At 43.5% G+C, this 25,712-nt stretch overlaps 2 protein-coding genes across 2 annotated transcripts in view; one reads left to right on the top strand and one right to left on the bottom strand.

The window, feature by feature from the left end:
* The window catches only part of LOC141131934 (ADP-ribosylation factor-like protein 8B-A), a 108,135-nt gene extending 97,068 nt beyond the window's left edge, over nucleotides 1-11,067 (top strand). Inside the window, exon 7 of the mRNA XM_073619771.1 lies at nucleotides 9,559-11,067. Coding sequence (XP_073475872.1) covers nucleotides 9,559-9,608 — 50 coding nt within the window. The 3' untranslated portion in view covers nucleotides 9,609-11,067. The remainder of the gene's footprint in view (nucleotides 1-9,558) is intronic.
* Nucleotides 11,068-19,052: 7,985 nt separating this feature from the next.
* Nucleotides 19,053-24,844, bottom strand: TMEM229A (transmembrane protein 229A). Its single transcript, XM_073619770.1, has one exon. The coding sequence runs from the start codon at nucleotides 24,544-24,546 to the stop codon at nucleotides 23,623-23,625; it is 924 nt and encodes a 307-aa protein (XP_073475871.1). The 5' UTR covers nucleotides 24,547-24,844; the 3' UTR covers nucleotides 19,053-23,622.
* Between the last annotated feature and the right edge of the window lie 868 nt (nucleotides 24,845-25,712).

Here is a 25,712-nt window from a genome sequence, read left to right as displayed (position 1 = left end):
CCTGGTAGTGCAACTTAAGCAAGCAATCAACTATGGGTGGCAAGGCACTGTCACTGGGATAAAGTTGTAGACAGGCACAAGTCAGGAGATGGCTACAAAAAAATTCAAAGGCTTTATCAATGCCTAGATGCACAGTGAAGTCTATTAAGATGTGGAAGGTATTTGATACAATAACCTTCCTGGATCAGAACGTCGCTCCAAACTGGATTGAAAAAGCCAGAAGGAAACTGGTCAGAGAGGCCTACAGCAACTCTGAAGCAGTTGTAGGAATTTATGACAGTGTGCATGTGACAACAATATCACAAATTTTCCACAAATGTGGCTTGTATAGGAGGGTTGCAAGAAAAAAAAACGCTCCTCGAGAAATGCCACATGCAGTCATAAGTGAGCTTTGCCAAAAAGCACCTTGAAGATTCTGAGGTCACATGGAAAAAGGTGTTATGGTCAGATTAGACTAAAATTGAATTGTTTGGGCTCAACACCAAACAATATGTATGGCGGAAATCCAATACAGCTCACCATCCAAATATCACCATTCCTACAGTAAAGCATGGAGATGGTATAATCCTGTTTATGTGGCTTTCTCTGCAGCAGGGAATGAAGCACTTGTCAGGATAGTAAGAAATATTGATGGGGCAAAATACCATCACATTCTTGAGTAAAATCTGCTCTCCTCTGCCAGAGAGTTGTCAATGGGAAGAAGGATGACAATGACCCAAAACACACAGCAAAAATAACCACACCACTTGAAGGAGAAAAAGGTGAATGTCCTTGCATGTCCTAGACTTAAACCCCATTGAAAATCTGTGGAATTGACTTGAAGACTGCTGTCTGAAAATGGTTGCCATCAAATTTAACTGAACTTGAGCAGTTCTGCAAAGAAGAGTGGGCAAATATTGTGACTTTTAAATGTGCAAAGTTAGTAGAGACATATCCCAACAGATTAAAGGCTGTAAATTAAAGCAAAAGGTGGTCCAACAAAATGCTGGCACAAGGGAGTGATCCTTTTTCCAACTCAGTGATTCTGTTTTTGAATTTTATTTTTTTCTCACATGTTGGTGTTCTATCTTTCACTTGGATGTTATAGGTTGAGTAAATACGGCTGTCCATTTCAGGCTGCAAAGCAACAAAATATGATTATTTTTAATGGGGGTGAGTCTATTGACACAAATGTTGGCTTGGGAGCAAGTCTGCACGTTTGCTTCTATAGTAAGCACATGTTATGGGGGCAGACACAGAAGAGGAGTAGACACCACTGGTGGGGGACACCAGAAGAGGAGGTTCAAGGCTGCTCTGTGCAATAACATTGCACAGAGCAGCTAAGTATAATATGAACATTTTAATTTAAAAAAAAATGTAACCTTTAACACAGGTCTTTTCTTTTTTTTTTGGCAACAATTTTTTAAAATTAAATAATTTTTGCAAATGCAGGCACCAGGAAGATTTGCCTGCAATGACTGGTGAATGTAAGATTCACTGTGTTATAAATATGCTGCTAAAATTGTTTCCAAAGACAAGCCAGGTTATTTAAACAATTTTAAAGCTGATCTCCATGTTTCCTGCCACTTGAAATGGTTTGTTTGGACTAAGCTGGTCCAAACAATCAGGTTCCCTCTCTAAGTGCTGCAATGACTCGAAGCGCTGTATAAACTACATGTAGCTTCAGCTAAATACAGTACACATTGCTGGGCTCTGGCTGTGGGACAGACTTCCCGGCTCAAACCTGGAATAAAATAAGAGTCGGTCTGAGGGGCGACAAGAAACATGATCGAAGTGAAGCTTGTCTCCAAAATAAGCTTTTGCTCCTTTTTGGGTGACCCAGCTTCACGTGGCTTACTTTTTGCCTGTCCAGTTATGTTGAAAAAGTCAGCAATATCCATACAGTTAACTCACCTTTTTTCACATGACTGTACATTAGAATTCAATGCAAAAAAAAAAAGTTTTTTTAAAGGAGTAGTTCTCCTTTTCAAAAAAGGTGATCTCTCTCCCTACAACCTTTCCACCCCTCCATTCCCACTGTACTTACCTCTGTGGGTGATGAGCTGTCATTGCCCATGCAACCGTTGTAGTGGTGCAGGGATTTGCTCCTCTATGTGCATGCTCCCATTGTTCGCTATAAGCAAGCCGTGGCTTACTGTGGAGAAAATTCCCTAGCTATTTGACACTATTGCCTGGCCTGGTGTTGGCGCTAAGCCAGAGCAGGTCACTCGACCTGTGGCATTGCGTCAGCCATTTTCAGTCCCTCCCTCCAAGCTGTGTAAAGAGGAAGCTGCAAGTCCATGATCTGATCCACCTGAAAGTGTTGGTGAGGGGATTGGATCCTTGACTGACTCCACTCCCTTTTGCATGACCTGGGGGAGGGCCTGAAAAATCTAAGGTAACATCACAGGATATATGACCAGCTTTGGCTTGGACCCCCCTCCTGCCTTGGCCATGGTTCAGTACAGAGAAAACGGAAAATTTATAGCAAATACTTACCGTAATTTTCCTTTCCTGATGGACTCCATGGCAGCCTACGTATGGGTTAATCCTGCCTCTCATACCTCATAGGACCCCACTCCCATAAATCTTTGCTTCTGGTCAGAGACCATGTTCTGTAACTTAGCCTACTCCAGCAAATGGGAGGGAACTCCTGCTGCCATGGAGTCCATCAGGAAAGGAAAATTACGGTAAGTATTTGATATAAATTTTCCGTTTTCCTGACAGACTCCATGGCAGCCTACGTATGGGAAATAACTAGCCATACACACCTGGGTGAGTAATTGCTGGATAAAGAAAAAAAGGTTTAATTGGCACCATCAACAGATAATACGTGCAAACCAAAGTTAACCGAAGACAAAGAAGCCGGTTCTACACAATAGTGCGTCATAAAAGTGTTAATTGATGACCATGAGGCCGCTTTACAGATTACTTCCGGAGATGCATGCCGGGATGCTGCCCATGATGTAGAAGCGCTCCTGGTAGAATGAGCGGTTACCGCCTCCGGAGGAGCCAAACCCTTAGGCTCCATTCACACTAGCGCGTTTTTTGATGCATTTTGCATTTTGCAGAAATGCACGGGAATTTTTTAACATGGGTTCCTATGGAACATGTTCACATCAATGCCTTTTTGTTTCTCTGCATTTTTGGAAAGGGTCAGGGACTTTTTTTCATGCAAAATGCAGCGTTTTGCATGTAATAGAATTCAACGGACAAGCATCAAAAACGCAAGTGCAGTGTTTTTGATGTGTTTTTGATGTGTTTTTGATGTGTTTTTGATGTGTTTTTGATGTGTTTTTGATGTGTTTTTGATGTGTTTTTGATGTGTTTTTGATGTGTTTTTGATGTGTTTTTGATGTGTTTTTGATGTGTTTTTTTTTAATTTTTTTTAATTTTTTTTAATTTTTTTTAATTTTTTTTAATTTTTTTTAATTTTTTTTAATTTTTTTTAATTTTTTTTAATTTTTTTTAATTTTTTTTTTTTGACTGTAAAAAAAAAAAAAAAAAAATGCAAATCGCGGCAAAAACGCTGCTCAAAAACGTGGCAAGCATGAAAAAAAAACCTCCAAAAACGCCCAAAAGCAACATGCATAGGTGTGAATCGAGCCTTAGACCTATAAGCCCATTGAATGGCCTGAACGATCCATGCTGCGATGGTTCTAGAGGAAGCCTGTGATCCCTTGTTTTTACCATGAAAGAGAACAAACAGATGATCAGACTGGCGAAAGGAAGCTGTGGCTTCTAGGTATTGTTTTAGAACCTCCCCAACATCTAGAGGGTGAACATTAGAGTCCTCAGTAGACCTGAATGTAGGAAGGACAATCTCCTGATTTTCATGGAAGACTGTTGTTACTTTTGGATTCGATCCTAACATGGGAATCAAGACCACTCGATTTGGGAAGAAGGTAAGGAATGGTTCTTTGCATCCTAAGGAACCAATTTCGGAAACCCTCTTTGCCGATGTTATAGCTACTAGAAAGACCACTTTGAGAGAGAGCTCTTTAATCGATGATTGATCCATATGCCGTATTTCCTTTTCTGAGAAGAAATCCAAGACGAGAGGAAGATCCCATTTAGAAAATCTTGGTTTTCTTTGAGGTCTAAGCCTTATTGCTCCACTGAAGAACTGTCTAGAAAGGGGGTGTCTGGACCATGATACGCCTGTGAGGGCTGAGATTGCAGAAACCTGGACCCACAATGAACTAACCGATAAGGACAAATCCAGGCCAGTTTGTAGAAAACCTAGAATGTCCTGAATCCTTGGGTTACTACAGGAACCATTGGTGGAAACCACATAGTCCACAAACTTCGCCCAAATCCTTTGATACACTCTGTTGGTGCCTGCTCTTCTGGCATTCAACAATGTAGCGATAGCTGTACTTGGACATCCTAGTGCTTCCAACCTTCCCCTCTCAACCACCAAGCCATCAGATGGAGATGGGATGGGCATGGGTGAAGAGACGCTCCCTGCAACAGGAGATCTGGTCTGGACGGGAGAGGGACCGGCTCTCGGTAACTGAGCTGCATCAGGAGAGGAAACCATGGCCTGTTGGGCCAAAACGGGACAATTGCCAATACTTCGACATCCTCCCACCTGAGCCTCGATAGAAATCGAAGAATGATTGGAACTGGGGGAAAGGCATAAGCCCTGTGGAATCTCCACTGGTCCGTCAAGGCATCCACTCGGAAGGCTTGGGGACAACGACACCTCGTGTAATATTTCTCCAGCTTGAAGTTGCAAGGGAATGCAAACAGATCTACTTCCGGCATCATCCCTAGAGACAGGACACAATTGAAGACTTCGGTGTGGAGGGACCACTCGTTGTTGTCGAAGATGACTCTTGAAAAGAAGTCCGCCTGGACATTTTGAATTTCCGGGAGATAAACAGCCGATAGATTTGCCAAGTTCGTCTGGGCCCAGGACATGATCGGGCTTACTTCCCTCAGTAAGGAGAGACTGCGGGTACCCCCCTGTCTCTTGATATATGATACTGCGGTCGTGTTGTCTAACCTCAGGAGGACTGAGGCTCCTGATATCAGATGGAGAAAAGCTTGGAGGGCACGGAAGGCAGCTCGAAGCTCCAGGACATTTGAGACTATCCCTTGGGATGGGAAGTCCCATCTGCCTTGGGCTACTTCCGTCAGGCAGAGAGTGCCCCAACCTCTGTTGCTTGCATCTGTTGTCTCCGTAATCCAGGAGACAGGTGCTATGGAATGGCAATTGAGGAGATTTTTCCGTTGCAGCCACCAGGGGAGGCTCTCCCGCATGGAGGTGGTTACCCGTACAAGATGGTCTCGAGACCCTGGATCCCATTGTTGGAGAAACCCCTTCTGAAAGGGCCGCATTTTCCATTGCGCCCATCTCACCATGGGGGGCTGTGGCTACCATGGTGCCAATTATCTTTAGACACTGAGGCTCTGAGAAGAGATAACGCTAGGCGAATTCTCTCCCGAATCACCGGAATTTTCTCCAGAGGCAGAGAAATGGTGCTCTTCACTGTGTTGAATTGGGCTCCGAGGAATATTAGAGCCTGTGTCGGAACTAGATGACTTTTCTCTCTGTTCAATAGCCAACCGAACTCTGTCAGGGTAGAGATGACTTGATCTGGATGTGACAACATCTGTTCCCTGTCTTGTGACAGCAGGAGTAGGTCAGCCAAATAATGGTGTAACCGAATACCTCTGACCTGGATTAGTGCCACCACAGCCAATAAGAGCTTCGAAAACACTCGAGGCGATGTTGTGAGCCCGAATGGGAGACATGTAAATTGGAGATGCCTCTGGTCTACTGCAAATCGGAGATACCTCTGGAATTCTTTTGCGATCGGCACATGAAAGTAGGTGTCTTTCAGGTCTATGGAGACCAGCCAATCTCCTGGTTGTATTGATTGTCAGCTGGGTTTCCATCTTGAATTTTTCCTTCTTGATGAAGGAGTTCAGATGTGTCAGGTCGATTACTGGCCTCCAGGAGACATTCTTTTTGAGGACCATGAAAAGGGGGGAGTAAACCCCTAGAAATCTTTCTTCCGATGGAATCGGTGAATCTGTATATGATGGAAGAATTTGTTTTTCCTCTTCTGAGTGCGGAAGGACCGTAGGCACAAACTGGTGTATGGGTGGACTGTTGCATACCCAAGTGTGACCTGAGGAGACCGTTTTGACGGTCCAGTAATCTTGAATCGAGGCTGCCCTGATGTGCTGATACTGGAGTAAACGAGCCCCTACTTGCTCCCTCTGGACAAGCGCCGTATCAAAAGGACTTGGAAGTCTCCCGTCCTCCTGACGGGGCTGACTTTGAGGATTTTTGGCCGGAAGGCTGGCCTCTCCTCCAGTTTTTTCTAAACTCACGGCCAGGTCTGTAGCGGCGGGCATCTCTAGCGCGCTCCGGCCTAGGTTGAGTTCTTCTTTGGTTTAGGATACGACGGTCCTGGGGTAAGAACCCTGACTTACCCCCAGTAGCATGGGAAATGGCAGAATCAAGTTTATTTCCAAAGAGTGAGGAACCCTCAAATGGAATCCTGCACCATGCTTGTTTAGAGGCAGGGTCTGCAACCCATGGGCGTAACCATAGGGCGCGTTTTGCTGTAACTGACGAGAGCATGACACGTGCCACAAGACGAATAATGTCAGTGGATGCTTCCCCCAGGAAGACCGATGCCAGCTTCAGCTCATGTACTGAAGAGCTCTTGAATAAGTCTTCAGACACACTTCCTAAAGCTGCACCCACATCGTCCGTCCAGGACTCCATCGCTTTAGACAAAGCTCCAAGGGCCAGAGCTGGTTTACAAGCCATACCCACCGAGATATAAATACGTTTTAAGTCCGTATCAATCTTCCTCTCCAAACCATCCTTGAAAGAGACAGTATCCTCTAGAGGGAGCGTAACATGTCTCACCAGCCTCATGAGAGCTGCATCGATAAGGGGTGCTGATTCAAGATGTTTTGCTTCATCACTCTTGAATGGATACATCTTTGCTATCTTGGAAATTAAAGAGTTTTTCCTTTTCAACCTTACCCCATTCATCTGAGATAATTTCGCCCAGCTCACCCAGGAAGGGGAAATTTGGGCGATCCTTCTTAAGATATTTAAAGTATTTCCTCTGCTTAGAGGGTGCCTCTACTACTGGTTCTTCCCATCTCAATGTGTCTTTAACCGCTCTGACCAACTGTGGAACCAGGGAGAAGTCAAAACCTGCACCAGGCTCATTCGTCTCTGCCTCGCTGTCCGAGGAACCACTCAAAGAGAGACTATGTTGAGATGGACCCGGAACTTCGGGTTCAGTTTCTTCAACAACTGGAGCTATAACAGAAGGAGAAATTACTGCCCGGTCAAAATCCGCTTTAAGAGATTCTTGGACCACTTTCCTAACCATAGCTTCTACTTGCTGGTCCCCAGCTCCTCTTTCCTTCGTAGCTCTAGAATAGCATAACTCACAGAGAGATTTACCCTCTGGGACTTGAGTTTTACATCCCCAGCAAGCTTTTCTCTCAGAGCGGCTGGCATGGCGGGGAAAATGATAATTGGACCTAGATCTTGACCCCTCTTTTCGGTGTCTGGAGGATGACCTAGTACGTCTAGAACCTGACGTGGACTGGTGATGTTGTGACCTAGACTGGTCTTTTTCTTTGTGTGCCGATAGCTGCGGTTCAGACCTAGAAGGGCTGAAGGAAAGAAAAGAATACTTTGCTCCTAAATAATACCCCAAACAATACAGGCGGAATGAAAAATAAAAATACTTTCATCCTACCTGCGGTGTAAGGGTTGGCCACTAGGGGGCGGTGACACATCCATGGCGACAGAATCAAAAGACTGAAAACAAATTCAATAAGAAAACTAATAGATTTTTTTTTTTTTTTTAAAGAAAAGCCCAGTTACAAGAAGGTACAACAAACCCATTACCTTAGAAATCAGAGGAATGGACACAGGGAAGCCTGCTGCCTGAGCGGTGAGAGCAACCCAACTAATAGCTGTATCTGACAGCTATTTGTTCCAATTCTGTTATATTTACTTGGGTTGTAATTTCAATTTCATCCATTTTTATTTCTAAGGCTGCGGTGCGGTTTCCCAGCTCTCTTATTTCTTTGGTTAGGCTTTTTGTTATTTGGTCTGAGGTTTGTTTTAAAGCCTTATGAAGCATCTTTTCAAATTGTAATAATATTACTGGGGATACTGAGGAGGCTTGTGGAGAAGTTTGTGAGAGGATTTGTTCTGTATCTGACTCAAATGGAGAGTCTTGCTGTGACATTTTCTGTCTGTGAGAGCGCCCTGATGCTGTATCTTGTGAGGTGACTGGAGCTGCTTCAGCTGCAGTGAGTGCCTGTGAGCTCTTTGTGAGGTGATTTTTATTTCTGCCATGGTTTCCTCCCAGTACCATATTTCCTGTCCAAACTTTCACAGTTTGTTCCCTGGGGCAAAAAGGTTCAAATGGATACCTTTTGAGCCTGCAGGCTCTGCTTTGTCCTTCTCTTCTCTCCTCAGCGGTGTGGAGCTCTAACAATGCATGTCTGCTCCGCTAGGCTCCGCCTCCTGCCCCCCACCTGACAGCTATTTGAATCTGCCGCCTGATGATGACGTCATCGCGGCCACAGCGTCCCTATGCTGTGACCGACGCCGCTCCATGGCGCATCGCCGCCATCTCACCTGGACTGCGCAGGTGCGAACCAAGCCTCGATCTCAATCGAGACTTCGCAGCTGCGCACTCAGAGCGGGGAAGCGGCGGACTGGAACGCAGATGCGTCCCAGCCGCCATGGCTACTGAAACAAACGGAGCTACGAGACAAAAGACAACACACAAAAACAGGCTGCCATATATCAGAAAAAACAGAAGGGCATACATTACCACGGCACCCAACGAGATCCATCCTGGGACTGGGAGCTAAGAGCGCTCACCGCACGACCGGGGTATTGTAAGAGGAGGCCTCCCGCTAATAGCTGGGATGATTGGCCAAGTTGCCGCTTCCCAGCCAATGGCTGGTCTAATAAGCTCTTCAAGGCATCGTAATAAACCCCTTGTGTCCGCCCTGCTAATAGCTGGGGAAGCTGGACTTTAGTAAGACACCACCATCGCCATCAAAACACATGCAAACCACCAGGACTGGATCAATAAACTTCATAAGGTAAGAGATGCACCTTGGTACTAGGAGGAGGACAAGAAAGGAACACAGTCTCTGACCAGAAGCAAAGATTTATGGGGGTGGGGTCCTATGAGGTATGAGAAGCGGGATTAACCCATACGTAGGCTGCCATGGAGTCTGTCAGGAAAGTTATGTGGCCCCCATTATGAAAAAGCTGAAGAAGGTATTTATTTTATTACTAAAGTGGTTCTGTAAATTAATGGCTGGTGGTGTGACCTATCACTTAGACGTTGTATAAGGGTTTAGAATTCCTTTATGGACTTAAAAAGGCTTTCAAAAATACAGCATTCATCAATATGCTCAATGCAAATTTTTTTCTTTTCTTCTTTTTTTTTTTTTTTTTTTTCTTCTAGTATAACTTGAAAGTGTCTTTTATATATGTATATATACACTTCTGTTTCCTGTTTACAATCACAAATGTTCATCCTGTCTTCCTTTTTTCAGACATTACATTGCAGTGGCTTATTCAGCATTCCAAGTCCCGGCATTACTGAGGTTGGTCCCAACACCTGAACCTTCTTTTCCCATCGTCTTTTCCATTCTGCCTCTTGTGTACCGGCAGGAATGCGAATCAAGACGGTTGCTACTGGAATTCACACATCATTTGGAGCAGTTTATGCAAACTTACCTTTTTTTTTTTTTTTTTTTTCTTCTTCTTCGTTCTTCAGTATGAAATCAGACATGTGGTTTGTTGATATTTTATACTTTTTTCAACCCCTTTTTAGCACTAAAGGATTTTCAGGGCAACGTCTAAATCTATTGGATTACTTGTTCAGCTAAATTTGGTGCATGTCTAAAGTTAGCCACATTCAGTTTGCTCTGCTCTGTGTTGTTCTGGTGGTAGCAGTGTAAGATGATGCAGTTCCTTTTCATTTTTTTTTCCCCCCCTTACCATTGCAGATCTGATTTTCCTTCTGTATTTACTGCTCTTTAAAACATAATTACTCCTCCACTTTCCTTCCCCATACTGGATTTTTATGTTTTGCCTATATATAAGCACTTACATGCCATTGTTCCACTCTATCAAATCTATTCCTTTTTTTTATTTGTATTTTATTTTTATTTTTCCCTGTCACAGAACATCTTATGCTATATAAAAACCAACGGCAGGTTGAACTTGAATGTGTATGTATTTTGCCTTGGAAACTTTTTTAATTAAGTTGCTGTAAATATTAATATAACTCATCAGGGTTGCCTTAAATGTATTATGCATAATGGTATGTGTCTGCCAAAGGTATTTTCTTGAGAATTTCAATCATTGGGAGTAAGTCTAGATTATGTTTACAGGTCATCGTCTTCTTTTCTAGTTTCTCTTCACATTTTACAGTAATATATAAACTTCCTTCCAGTACTGCGTATAGAATGTTGAATAATGCTATTTTTATACCCCCCTTGCAACTCTTTGCAACCGTGTCACTACTTTCCTAATTCTAACCAGAAAGTCTTTCTCCTATTGCCTAGTCCTTATCCCTTTTACACATACACCACAAGTAGTAACTGTCTTTGGTGTAAATTGAATTTTTGTGAGGCAAATTGGTAAATCATTTTATTAAGGCCTTCAAAAGTAAATATTCATATTGCTAGAAGAGGCATCGGCTATTTCTGTAATTTAAAACCAATTTGTCACTATTATGGAGAAGCACTTTAAAACTCTTTCCCTTGTTTTTCTATGCATTGTTCTCAAGGCAGTAATTCACATTCATTATGGACATAGAGTTTATTATTTGTGGCATCCCTGTTGTAGTTCAGTATGTGGATGTAGTGAAAATGATTTGTCTGAGCCTATATTAACTTGCTGCTCTATAACAACCTGCCCCGGGGCACCAAGCTCAACTCATCATACTATGGTTATAAATTATAACGAAACTATGAAATATTGATGTTTGTCCATGCATGTCGGCTTCTATTGTTCTATTTGGATGAACTTTATTTCAATAAAAAAGGTGGACAGTTTTCTGTGATCCCAGCTTGTACTTTTTGTGTCTGTGTGGTGTTTTTTCTTTCCCCTTTTTGATGAAGCCTTCCAGCATGGCTAACACTTTCACATTTTAAAGCAGACCTTCAGTAATTTTTTCATTTTTCCATCTATTAAACCCTCTGCTCTTGTTTTAAATTTTGATAGTAAATTCTATATATCTATAATTTTTTTTTTCTTCTAGTATATACCTTATACAGCCCACTTCCTGTTTCTTGTCTGGTCATTAGCCTAGGCTTATTACATCATGCACAGCTCTCTCTCTCTCTAGCCCCAGTCAACATGGGTGCAACTTGGCATGTGACTTGCAACACATATTCCAATGCACTATTCCCAATGCACACGTTCCTGCAGAAATGGCATGGCTGTGCATATAAGTGGGTGCTGAAGTGACCACCAGTTGGAACCGCAAGAGCATGTCACCAGCACACTAAGGATCTTCATAGAGAGTCCAAAGCTTCATTCAGCGATCACCTCGCTACAGCAGATTGCAACGTTTCTGAGCCACACAGGACACCTTCATCAGGCATGTGATGAAACAAATCTGCTGTAATGATGTGATCGCTGAATAAAGCTTTGAACTTGCTTTGGAGATCCTTGGTGTGCTGGTGACATTCTCTTGCCTTGCATCACACAGAGTCTCATGACAAGTGAAAACACATCCATTTTCATGGAGGCAGTTCCAATCAATGCAGTGACTTTTAAGAAGGTTCCTACGTGACTTTGATGCAACGTCAGTGCGGCTTAGAGTCTCAAGCAAGTTGCACTGGAAATCACACAACAATGGGGTCGCAGCAGTGTGAACTAAGGCTTAAAGTGATTGTAAAGTCTTGTTTTGTTTTTTCTGTTGCAGTGGTTTTGCTTAGAGCAGCCTGGATCCTACCCTTCTCGGGTCCCTGCCTGGAGCTCCTGGTCCCTCCCTCCTGTTGAATGCCCCCACAGCACACAGCTTGCTATGGGGGGCACCTGTGCTGCAGCTCAATGTATCCATTCTGACATGGAACTGTGGTTTGGCTCCACCCCCTCTCTCTCCTGATTGGCTTACTGAGTTTGACAGCAGCGGGAGCCAATGGCGCCACTGTTGTGTCTCAGCCAATCAGGAGGGAGAGTCCCGGACTGACGAGGCACTCGTGGACATCGCTGGATAGAGATGGGACTCAGGTAAGTATTAGGGGGCTGCTGCACACAGAAGGCTTTTTATCTTAATGCATAGACTGCATTAGGATAAAAATCCTTCTGCCTTTAACCCCAAGACTTGGGCCCAGTTCACACATTTCTACTTAATAGGAGGGGCTCCTTCCTTGGGCCCCTCCTATTCTCTCTATACCTCTTCCCTGGGCCTGTTGATAACCTCCCATGGCTTCCAACACCCAGATCTATCTCTCACTAATCAACTCACCCCCTCAATCTCCTCACGGATCACAAACCTACTGAATGACATATCAGTAAGGATGTCACACCATTTTCTCAAACGCAATCTTTCTAAAACTTAGCTTGTTATATTTCCTCCTTCCTGGTCCCCTCCCTATGACTTTACCATTAAAATCAACAGCCCAACCATTGGTCCCTCCACCCATGTTAGGGTGCTGGGTGTAATCCTAGACTGACTTCTCCTTCAGCCCCCACATCCAATCACTGTCTAAATCTTGCCGCCTTAACCTCCACAACATATCCAGTATTTGTCCTTTCCTGACTAATGACTAGTGAATAACTTATTCACTCCTTGGCTATTTCCTGCCTCGACTGCAACTCTCTCCTTAATGGCCTACAGTGCCTTGAAAAAGTATTCAGACCCCTTTAAAATTTTCCAAGTTTTGTTATGTTACAACCAAAAACGTAAATGTATTTTATGGGATTTTATGTGATAGACCAACATGATTGTGAAGTGGAAGGAAAATGATAAATTGTTTTCACAATTATTATTATTTATTTTATTTTTTTTTACAAAGAAATATGTGAAAAGTGTGGTGTGCATTTGTATTCGGCCCCCCACACAGTCAATACTTTGTAGAACCACATTTCTCTGCAATTACAGCTGCAAGTCTTTTTGGGGCTGTCTCAGTAATTTTCAAGTTTTGCCGCAGGTTCTCAATTGGATTTAGGTCTGGACATTGATTGGGCCATTCTAACACATGCATATGCTTTGATCTACACCATTCCATTGTAGCTCTGGCTGTATGTTTAGGGTGGTTGTCCTGCTGGAAGGTGAACCTCCTCCCCAGTCTCAAGTCTTTTGCAGACTCTAAGATTGCCCTGTATTTGGCTCCATCCATCTTCACGTCAACTCTGACCAGCTTCCATGTCCCTGCTGAAGAAAAGCATCCACAACACTATTCTGTCACAACCATGTTTCATGTTGGGGATGGTGTGTTCAGGGTGATGTGCAGTGTTAGTTTTCCACCACACATAGCGTTTTGCTTTTAGGACAAAAAAGGTGAATTTTGGTCTTGTCTGACCAGATCCCCTTCTTCCACATGTTTTCTGTGCCCCCCACATGACTACTCTGCAAATGGTACTTCTTATGGCTTTCTTCTTGCCCCTCCTTCCATAAAGGCCAGATTTGTGGAGTGCGTGACTAATAGTTGTCCCATGGACAGATTCTCCCACCTGAGCTGTGGATCTCTGCAGCTGCTCCAAAGTTACCATGGGCCTGTTTAGTCTAGGTGGATGGCCATATCTTGGTAGGTTTGCAGTTGTGCCATACTTTTCTCATATTCGGATGATGGATTGAACAGTGCTCCGTGAGATGTTCAAAGCTTGGGGTATTTTTTATTTTTTTAATAACCTAACCCTGCTTTAAATTTCTCCAACTTTATCCCTGACCTGTCTGGTGTGTCCCTTGGCCTTCTTATGATGCTGTTTGTTCACTAAGGTTCTATAACAAACCTCTGAGGGCTTCACAGAACAGCTGTATTTATATTCAGATTCAATTACACACAGGTGGACTCTATTTACTAATTAGGTGACTTCTGAAGGCAATTCGTTCCACTAGATTTTAGTTAGGGGTATCAGAGTAAAGGGGGCTGACTACAAATGCACGCCACACTTTTCACATTTTGCTTGTGAAAAATTTTGCAAACCATTTATCATTTTCCTTCTACTTCATAATTATGTGCTACTTTGTGTTGGTCTATCACATAAAATACATTTACGTTTTTGGTTGTAATATGACAATGTGGAAAATTTCAAGAGTTATGAATACTTTTTCAAGGCACTGTGCCTCTACTCAGGCTATCCCCCCCCCCCCCCCAGTCTATTATGAATGCTACTGCTAGACTCGTACATCTCACTAACCGATCCGTGACTGCTGCCCATCCCTTCACTGGCTTCCACTACCCCACTGTATAAAATACAAAATACTAACCAAAACATACAAGGCCATCCAACATCGCCCTGAGCTACCTCATCTGCAGATATTGCCCAAATCGTCCTCTCCACTCCTCCTAGGACCTCCTGCTCTCTAGCTCCCTTGTTACCTCCTCTCATGCTCACCTACAGAACTTCACAAGAGCCTTTCCGATCATCTGGAACTCCCTGCCCCAGTATGTCTGATCAGCCCCTACCCTGTCCACCTTTTAGGAGATCCCACACCCACCTAAAAACTGTACCTGAGCCACCCCTATCAAATCATCCCCCCCCAGCTATTACCTTTTGTACCACCTCCCCCCTCTCTTTTAGAATGTAAGCTACATGAGCAGGGCCCTCCTGTCCCTACTGTATTGTAATTGTCAATGAAACAAGAAAAGCGGCTCCAGGTGAGTGAGTCTCTGGTTAATCCCCACACACTAGTCAGGTGCTAGCCCAGCTCGCATGCATGATTCCGGACGGCTGCACTTCCAAAAATCCTTTTATTGAAGCTTTATATGACAAGTGGTTGACAGATGGGGGTGGGGAGAGAGGTAGACGCGTTTCGTGCAAATGTTAGCGCTTAGTCATTACCTGGTACGTTAAGGTAATGACTAAGCACTAACATTTGTGAGAAACGCGTCTACCTCTTTGTCCCCTGCTCCATCCATCAACCACTTGTCATATGAAGCTTCAATAAAAGGATTTTTGGAAGTGCAGCCGTCCGGAATCATTTCCTGTTTTGTAATCGTACTATCCCCCCTTTACGTTGTAAAGTGCTGCGCAAACATTTGGCGCTATATAAATTGTGTATAAAAATAAAATAATTTGCTGATGCCTGAATTATGCTTTACTATGCAAAATCCCATTTTTTTTTTTCTGTCGCTGTTCACACTTTTACATTCAGTTGCACTATGCTCAAAAAGTACATGTGCTAGTGTATGCAGGCATTGTTTATTCCATACTTTTTGTTTTTCTATTGTTTGTTCCATACATTTCCATGGGAGCACCTGTAAATGCGTTTTTGCTTATGCCTCTCCTCCCCTGAAATATGCCAGTAAAAGTGAGAAAAAAAATGATTTGAAATTACCCGGATTATTCTTGGCTTTATTAATACTGCAAAATTCCATTATAGGCACTGATCCCAAGTAACCCATGCAGAATACCTACTGTTTTTTGCACTAGAAACTTACAGATCTGATATTATGGTGCCAAAACCTAATGGTTTGTACAGTCAGACTGTATATTGTGAGGACAACTTAAAACTGCCTTTAGGTTCGCATTTGTGTGCCTCTGGAAGCCATGTTTGCTGGACCTGCATTTTATGCAGGCAAATGGTTTCTGCATCTTTTTTAAAAAGTAGCCAAAAGAAAAATTGCATGCGGTTTCAGATGCGTGGAGCTGCTATTAAGAATGAATGGCAGCCTTGCGTTTGGCAAAGGAATGGCATGGTTTGGCTGTGGGAACAGGTGCAATTTACCCACAGAAATGTGAGCCTAGCCTAACTGTTTTACAAAGTGTATGTATTGACATCACAGGGGAATTGGATGAAATCTTTTTAAGCTAAGGCTGCTTTTACACACATGCGTTTTTGATGCATTACCGGTGTGTTTTCTGGGTGCCTATTACCCAGCATGCACCTGTGAAACTTGGACATGCGAAAAAGCACCAAGAATCCAACACTGTTGCGTTTTTGCAACATTTTCTATTTATTTAGGCTGCTTTCACACTACTCTGCTGCAAAAACGCAGCATATGAGTTTTTGCTGCGTTTTCCCCCAGGTCATGTGACTGGACAAAGCACTTCCCACCGGTGTGTTGTGTTTTTTAACGTTCAAAATTTTTTTTATTTGGGTTTCATAAAGAGAACAAAGTTGACATTACCATAGCAGCCAATTACAGATCAAGAACTAACACCTGGGACATGATAGTGGAACAAAAAAAAAAAAGAGTGTGTGTGTATATATTTATTTATTTATTTTTGCTTATTGGCGTTGGATTCGTGGTAAAGTGCAGTATCTCCAGGACCAAAATACATAAATGAGAACAACATATATACGTTATGGTGTAGAGATTGCATAGACAATAAAGAAAACATAAAATAGAGCAAAAGGGGGTGTAGATAAATGCCTAAGGAACACCTTTGTACTCAAAAACATCTATCTTGCAATCACCACTACATGTCAAAGTGTATATAATGGCTGAAGTAAACACCATAACCACATAATTTATAAGAGGTATTGAAGAGAATAGGAGGAAATAAAAGTAAAGAAGATAACGCGTTGTGTTTTTTGATGTGTTTTTGCCACGGTTTCCATTCATTTTAACAGATTTGCGTTTTTTTTTTTTTGCACTGAAAATACAGCAAGCAAGGCTTTTAAGAACGCAACTGAAATGCAATAGACCAGTGTGAAGAGTTCCATAGGATTTAAAGGGATGCATTTTTCATGCGTTTTTCTTCAGCGCATATATATATATATATAAAAACTGAGCAGTGTTAATGGGGAGCTTCGGTTTTGAAAACTACACCAAGATGCAGGACTTTGCACTGCACCCGCAGCAGAGTGGTGTGAAGATTCCCATAGGACTTAAGGGGATTGCGTTTTTAGCATGGTAAAAATGCAGCAAAAACACATCAGTGTTAAAGCAGCCTGAAAGAAGAAAAATCTCTATGAGGCCTGCAGTTAATTCACAACCCTTATGAATGAATGAACATACTACGACAGGTGTGCAACTGTAAGTGCAGGTCAGTTGCCATTATCGGATAAAATGCAGCAACTCCTATAAAGGGATCATTGTCTTAAACGCACTGAGCGCCTTTTCAAGGTTTCCATCATTGTATTTACAGCACAGATGAATCACAGTCTACAATTGGTCCTCTTTTTATTCATCGGGTAAATGTTTACAAGCACATTACAAACTTTGTATGATTCATCAGGTAGGAAAACATATGAATAGGTAAGTGTACATCTAATGTTTCCATCCAAAAGTTGCAGTCTATGCATTGGAGGACTACTTGGTCGATGTCTATTAGATTGGTAGAAAAAGACTGACTTGATGGCTGAATTGTTGATAAGTGCATGTATAACCCAAACGTTTTGTTTTGGATACCCCATGGGAAGGGTTAAAACCCCTGTCTATTTTTTTTTTTTGCTGGCTGAGTCCCATTGGGGAAATTTCCCTTCACATCCAGTCTCAAACATGCAACAGGAAGTTGGAAGAAATGTTAAAGCTGAACTCCAGGGACAAAAATGATGTATTTGCTTTGTAAAATGAAATTACCTTCAGTAAGTTGTGTCCCATGTGTGGGGATGCGGCTGAATCGTTGAAAACTATCCGTTAATTCATTTATTCCATCACTAGTGCAAACACTGAACTTCAGCAGCTGAAACAGTTCTGGCTCTCATACAGTGAAGAATAGTGTGACGCTCACACTCCACCTTGTCTATTCACAAAATGTTTTGTAGTCTTCTCACAAGGTGTTCTATGATTGGAGAAGTGGAGATCCGGACTTTCTGTCTGCCCCCCTCCAATCACAGAACACCTTTTATTTTTTGGAAAAAATGCAAACTATTTTGTGACTGGACGAGGTGGAATGTGAAAAACTCCCACTATCCTTCAATGTATGCAATGTTGATTTACTAAAGGCAAATAGACTGTGCACTTTGTAAATTGCAGTTGCCCTCTGCAAGTGCAGTTGCTCCAGAACTTAGTAAATGAAGTAAAGCTTCACTTTGCAAAGAATACCCAATCACGTGCAAGAAAAATAAAAAAAAAAAAGCTGCATTTTTGCTTGCACATGATTGGATGATGGAAGCCAGCAGGGCTTCTGCTCATTAACTAAGCTCTGGAGCAACTACACTTGCAGAGGGCAACTTCACTTTGCAAAGTGCCCAGTCTATTTGCTTGTAGTAGATCCACCCCATATGAGATCTGGAACTGCAAGTTTTAGCACCAAAAGTCTGACTAGTGACATTATGAATAAAATGAATAGTTGTACATAACACTGCAGCATCTCTAGACATAAGGCACCTATTAGAACTGATTTATTTTTACAAAGCAAATATCTGAAATGTATTTTTAATTCCTAAATTTCAGCTTTAAAGTGGTTGTAAACCTCAGGCATGAAATATGAACAAAGCCTATCCCTCTATAGTATGTGCTTGGCCCAAGAAAAAGCACTAAGTATCATTTCTGTCTGCTGCTCTGTTTCTCTGCTATCAGCATGAGTCATTTCTGACAAGTTTTCCTGACACCAAGAGAAAAATGGTGACGGGAGGGATCTCCAGCAGATTGACAGCCTCAGCTCTGTTGCTGTGTGAAGGGGGTGTGTTAGTTCCCTCCAATCAACTCTCAGACCTCTCCTCACTGAGCCCTGCAGTGTAAATTTAGCTCTCTTCCCCCTTTTTTCTAACCTCTCTGACAAGCTTTAGAATTTCTGAACTTTGAACGGATGTAGGGAAGATAAGACTGCAGATAAACAGGTACAAATTATGTAAGAGGATTGGTTTCATCTCTGTATCAATTCACTGGGTATACGTAAGGGTTTACAACCACTTTAAGTAAAGGAAATTCCACTCTTGGACAGTTGCCCCAGAAACAGGTCCCCCCCCCCCCCCCCCCCCCCCCAGTGGAAATTGTCCCCTTTTTTTTTTTTTTTGTTCTCTGGGGATATCGCTAAACTTTTGGATATGCTTTAATTTTTTTTCTTGATGACAATGGTCACCAGTACAAATAAAGGGGTAAAAATCTCCAATGGGAACATGGACAGCAATAAAAACTTGACAGAGGGTCTAATGCCCTGTACACACGGTCGGACATTGATCGGAAAATCCAACAACAAAATCCATGGATTTTTTCCGACGGATGTTGGCTCAAACTTGTCTTGCATACACATGGTCACACAAAGTTGTCGGAATTTCCAATCGTTCTGAACGCGGTGACGTAAAACACGTACGTCGGGACTATAAACAGGGCAGTAGCCAATAGCTTTCGTCTCTTTATTTATTCTGAGCATGCGTGGCACTTTGTGCGTCGGATTTGTGTACACACGATCGGAATTTCCGACAACGGATTTTGTTGTCGGAAAATTTTATAGCCTGCTCTCAAACTTTGTGTGTCGGAAATTCCGACAGAAAATGTCCGATGGAGCCCACACACGGTCAGATTTTCCGACAACACGCTCCGATCCCACATTTTCCATCGGAAAATCCGACCGTGTGTACGGGGCATAAGGGTTCTTTCAGACGAGCATTCTGATCAGATGCTCTTGTCATTTTTTCAGACAGATGTTAATGGATATTTGTCCGTTTTCATCTGGCTACGTCTGAGTCATGTCTAAGGCTGAAAAAAAAAAATGGAAGTGGCTCCTTTCACATGAGCATTGCAGTCAGTTCGCCCTGGCAAATTTTCAGGTGGACCTGATGCAAAGCTCCATGCTAGTCTATGGGCAGCCCGATGGAAGCATCCATTTACTTCTGATTACCATCTAGATCTGAAGCAGAAAAAATGGAAAAGGTCTGCGTCCTTCTGTATTTTCGGACCTACACTTGACGGGTCTGATGTAGATTGGCCACAAGTCCCTTTACATCCAGCTGCCTATAGATCTAACGTGTCCAGAAAGCTCCAGGAGGGAAAAACGAAATGGACACAGAGATGTCATTAGGTCTTATTTACACTTGCTTCGGCTTCAACACACATTGTAAGGGCTAGTTTACACTTGCTTCAAAACAAGGCTTCAGACAGGCTTTGTTAAAGCTCTCTGAACGCCAATCAAAGCTCCTGTCGCTAAATAAAATGGTTAGCTTACAGTCCTGTTTACACCTTGCTTTGCTTCAAAAATGATACCCACGTCGCTTCTGTTGTGCTTTAAAGTGTCTTCAAAGCCTCCATAGAAGTCTATGGCAAAGCTCGCTTGAAGCCCCACCAAAGCCTCATCAAAGCCCCAAGCAAAAGCAAGGTTTAAACAGGACTGTAAGCTAAACATTTTATTTAGTGACAGGAGCTTTGACTAGCATTCAGAGAGCTTTAACTAAGTGTGTGCGAAGCCTTGTTTTGAAGCAAGTGTAAACTAGCCCTTAAACTGACATCTGTTCCATTCTGTTCTGATTCAGGAGGGAATCTGTTCTGAGGGGGCCAGCCAGCACCCATATGAAAGGGGCCAAAGGTTTGTGTCCTATTCTGTTTCCAGACCTAAGGCCTCGTACACAAGATGAGAATATGGAACGAATGATCGTTTTTTTTTTTTTGCATGCTAGTCTCATATTATTATTATTATTATTATACAGGATTTATATAGCGCTGACAGTTTACGCAAAAAATAGGTTACTTAATTTACAAAATTTTTCGGAGGACAGAATACAATCTCGGAAGTGATGTAATGTGTTGTATTGTATTCTTTCAATTCTGATTTTTCTTTTCAGAGGAATACACTACTGGTTAAAGGGTAACTCCACTTTTGTGGAGAAAAAAACTTGCAAAAAAAAAAAAAAATAATAATAATAATATAGCATATACAATTGCGACACAAGTCATATTGTGATTGAATGTTATTAAAAATGACTTCTTTTCAATCTGCGGCTCTGTAAATTTCTGTAAAATGCAATGCAATATGGCTACCTGGAGGCCTCTGAATATGTCATTTCCTGCTTGTGTGATTGGCTCCCTGATTTTCCCAGAAGTCTGCACTAAGATATAAGTCAGATTTCAGGCATCGCCTGCAACAAAAATGTCATTTTTGGTGAGGTACTCCCAATAAGAACACATCTAAAGGGATGCAGGCCCAGCCATTTTTTCCTCATTAGAGCCCTGCAGGTGCAGCAGCTGATTGATAATTATGAAACCACTCCCATTAGATTCACTTTTCACATGGACACAGAGAAACACACAGGGATTTCTTCAGAATAACAAAAAGTAGGAATCTGCAAATGTTAAAATCCTTGTATCGTATATAGATCACTCGGAGGGGGAATTTTTTTTTCTCAACAAAAGTGGAGTTACTCTTTAACCACTTGCCGCAAAATCATGTACCTGTACGTCATTTGGCTTCAAGTGGCTGCAGGCATCACCCCGGTACCATTTTTTTTTTTGAGCTGATGGTCAGCTCTCTTGTAATAACAACCGATGCGGATAAGCAGTCACTCAGCTGTTATTACAAGCAGCGGGAGGGGATGTCCCCCCCCTCCTTCCGCCACTCGCCCGGACTTTCCCGTCCCACTGGGAGACCCGAGCAACCAGCTGGCACATCCACTGGCAGGCCGGAGACCCGAACAAAGCCGGAATCGGTAACCTCACTTGCAGTTTACTCTAGAACCAACTGTGCCAGTTTTCAAAAATCAAAAGTATTCAAAAACACTGATTTTTGCGTTTTGATTACTTTCAAGTGCAGAGAAGGGGTTTGGGGGTCTTGTAGACTCCAGATCCTTCCATAAAGAGTACCTGTCACGTGCCTATTGTTGTCACAGAGATGTTTACATTCCTTGTGACAGCTTATAAAGTGAAAAAAAAAATAAAATTAAAGGGACTGTGTAAAAATAAAAATTTAAATAAATAAGAAGGAAAAAAAAGAAAAAATGTAGAGTGTGCCATCCCTCCGTGCTCGTGCACAGAAGCGAACGCTCACGTAAGTCGCGCCCACATTTGTAAACAGTGTTCAAACCACACAAGTTAGGTATCGCCGCGATCTTTAGAGTGAGAGCAATAATTCTACCACTAGATATTTTAAAGCGTCGCCTATGGAGATTTTTAAGTACTGTAGTTTGTCGCTATTCCATGAGTGTGTGCAATTTTAAAGCGTGGCAAGTTAGGTATCTATTTACTTTGCGTAACGTCATCTTTCACATTATACAAATAAATTATGCTAACTTTACTGTTTTTCTTAAATTCATTAAAGTGTATTTTTTTCCAAAACATTGCTCTTGAAAAACCGCTGTGCAAATACAATGTGTCATAAAATATTGCAATGACCACCATTTTATTCTCTAGGGTCTCTGCTAAAATATATATATATAATGTTTAGGGGTTTTAAGTCATTTCTAGCAAAAAATAAACATGTAAGCAACAAATGTCAGAAAAAGCCCTGGTCTTCAAGTGGTTAAACAAAAATAGTTCATTCTGGTATCATACGAGAAACATGTTTGTGCTTGTCCCTTTGGATATTTTCGTATGAAATGTCATGAACGGCTCTGGAAAGGTGTGTACTAACGATCAGATTATCGTAAAAATATATATTTTTCCGTCTGATTTTCTCATCGTGTGTACTAGGCATAAAGGTGATGGGGCAGATGTAAAAACGTTTTAAGCACATCCACTAAATCCGCCTGACCATAGACCTAGCCTGGGTCTGGTCAAGATGCAGGAATAAACTGAAGGGACACAGAAGTCACATCCATTCAGCAGGCGACCTGTTCACACTCCTCTGCTGCTTGGAAGGGACACAGAAGCCACATCCACTCAGCAGCTGACCTGTACACAATCCTCTGCTCCTTGGAAAAGACACAGAAGTCACATCTATTCAGCAAATGACCTGTACACAACCCTTTACTGCTTGGAAGGGACACAGAAGTCACATTCATTCAGCAGGTGGTGTGTTCACAGTCCTCTGCTGCTTGGATGGGACACAGATTCACATCCATTCAGCAGGTGACCTGTTCACAGTCCTCTGCTGCTTGAAAGAGACACAGAAGTCCCATCCATTCAGCAGGAAACCTGTTGACATTTGCTTGGAAGTGACACAGAGGTCACATCCATTCAGCAAGAGACCTGTTCACAAACCTCTGCTGATTTTAAGGGACACCGAAGTCACATCCATTCAGCAGGCGACCGGTTCACAACCCTCTGCTGCTTGGAAGAGACACAGAAGTCACATCCATTCAGCAGCTGACCCATACACAATTCTTTGCTGCTTGGAAGGGACACAGAAGTCACATCCATTCAGCAGGTGGTGTGTTCACAGTCCTCTGCTGCTTGGAAGGGACACCGCTTGCCTGAAGGAACCCTTCCTCATGCTACCAATAATAAAATAAAAGGTTTTATCTAGAGATGTGATAAGGTTGGTGTGTTTAGCAATGGCTTCAGCCAAGAATTGTTCTTCAGAGTTCCAGATGTCCCTTCCATGGTCCATGGTCAGTTCCTGCTCCTTGGTGTGATGCCTTCAGAACCGCCAGCACATCCATCCCACCACATCCCCTACTACACATAGCGTATCCGCATCAGCACCTTGGACAGTAAGTCCTGGAAGAAGCTGAGAAATATCCAGCCCGGTAGGTACAGGAGGGTGACCAGTCCCATAAAATTGAGAGGATAATGTGAGTAATCCCAGGAACAGGCGTCCCATGTCCGCAGTCCTAAGCCCCAGGAGAATTCCCAGGTGTAGACAAAGGCGATGTAGACCGGCAGCCTCCTCCAGGCGCCCCATCCTCTGGTGGAACCCAGGTAGAAGTAGAGCTTCTCCACCACCAGGCTACAGCTACCATACATGAAGAAGGACCAGAGGGACGTGTGCCCGCTCAGGGCTTTGCCCGCATTCTCCATCACATTGAAGATGGAGGTGAAGAAGACCTCGTCCAGGAAGCCGTGCATACCGTAGAAGATGAAGCGCAGGAGAAGAGGCAGCCGATGGGCAGCGGTGGGATTGGCACAGTCCGTATAGTGTAGCCGTAGGAAGGTCGGGAGGAAGCCTTGGGAGTAATAGATGGCCAGTCCGTATTGCAGTCCCAGCTCCGCCGCACTTAGCGGCTGCTCATGGGGGCAGCACTGGAGCAGCGTTTTCCGGAGAAGGATCTGCAGGCCCACGAACACGGACGGGTAGAAGACGAAGTGGAACGCCAAGCCGTTCTCCGGGAAACTCTTCTTCTGTAGGTAGATCTTCTCCAGGGCCAGGTGGACCAGGGCGTGCAGAAGGCAGCGGTATGGAGACGAGAAGCCCAGCAGGCTGTAGTCGTGGGTGGTCGGGAGACGGCGGAGACATGAGCTCAGCACATCCAAGGTCAGGCCGTGCATGCCATAGAAATACAACCGCATCCACACGGGAAGGGGCTGCCAGCCCACCGGAGGAGCCTTGGTGGAGCGGGCTCTGCCGACCTGCCGCCTCCAGGCGCCCTGATTCCTGCCCATATCGCCCGATTGGCAGCTGTCAGAGGCGCATAGTGCTCCCCTTGGTTTGTGGCCCTGAGCGGGACCGGCGCCTGGCACTGCATCCAGCGCCCCTCCTTGTGTGCACCGTACAACACCCCCCACCTCATTCACCTCAACTGCCTTCTCCCCGTACAACCAGCCTTTGTGGTCTTCTATGGATTACAAAGATCTCCGCAGCCAATCCGTGCCTCAGCTTTACTGAGAACCCAACTCAACAGCTTTCTCATCTAAGGGGCTGGCAGAGTACAGCACCAGGACTTGGCACGCACTGGTGACTCTGTGCAGCTTGATATGGGAGATTGCCAGGATCAATAATGATTCTGGATCTGCCAGATGGACCTGATCAATAATGGTCCTGGATCTGCCAGACGGACTTAATCAATAATGGTCCTGGGTCTGCCAGACTGACCTGATCAATAATGGTCCCAGATCTGCCAGATAGACCTGATCAATAATGGTCCTGGATCTGCCAGATGGACCTGATCAATAATGGTCCTGGATCTGCCAGATGGACCTGATCAATAATGGTCCTGGACCTGATTAATAATGGTCTTGGGTCTGCCAGATGGACCTGATCAACAATCGTCCTTGATCTGCCTGGTAGACCTGATCAGTAATGGTCCTGGATCTGCCAGATGAAACTGATCAATAATGGTCCTGGATCTGGGAGATGGACCTGACCAAGAATGGTCCAGGTCTGGACTTGGGAGATGGATCTGACTTATAACAGTTCTGGACATAGGCGTGCAAACAGGGTGTGCCTAGGCACACCCTAATCACCCCAGCATTATCCAGGAGCAGCACCAGGTGGAAGGTTGGGGGTGCCAGTGGCCATTGTAAATCCCCCCATTATATTAAAATCTAGGTTCAACTTTAGGAACACCTTGCACATATAATTAGGGTGTATCATAATATGCTCCCAATCAACTGGCTCCCACCACCAGAGCCCCCTTCCTGTGACAGCAGGTGGCGCTCATGTGTGTTTGAGCTTTGGGGTGCAAATCCTAATGCAATAGGCTGCGCACACCTATGGTTCTGGACCTAGGATATTTAACTGATCAATTATAGTCTTGGATCTGGGAGATGGACCTGATCAATAATGCTACTAGATCTGGGAGATGGACCTGACCAATAATGGTCCTGGG

The sequence above is a fragment of the Aquarana catesbeiana genome, linkage group LG03, assembly GCF_042186555.1.
Source record: "Aquarana catesbeiana isolate 2022-GZ linkage group LG03, ASM4218655v1, whole genome shotgun sequence".
Lineage (NCBI taxonomy): Eukaryota > Metazoa > Chordata > Amphibia > Anura > Ranidae > Aquarana > Aquarana catesbeiana.
Note: the sequence above shows the minus strand (reverse complement) of the source record. Positions and strands in the feature narration are given on the sequence as shown.

Excerpts from the sequence above, each read along its gene's own strand:
- TMEM229A (XM_073619770.1), bottom strand. The coding sequence starts at position 24,546 with ATGGGCAGGAATCAGGGCGCCTGGAGGCGGCAGGTCGGCAGAGCCCGC.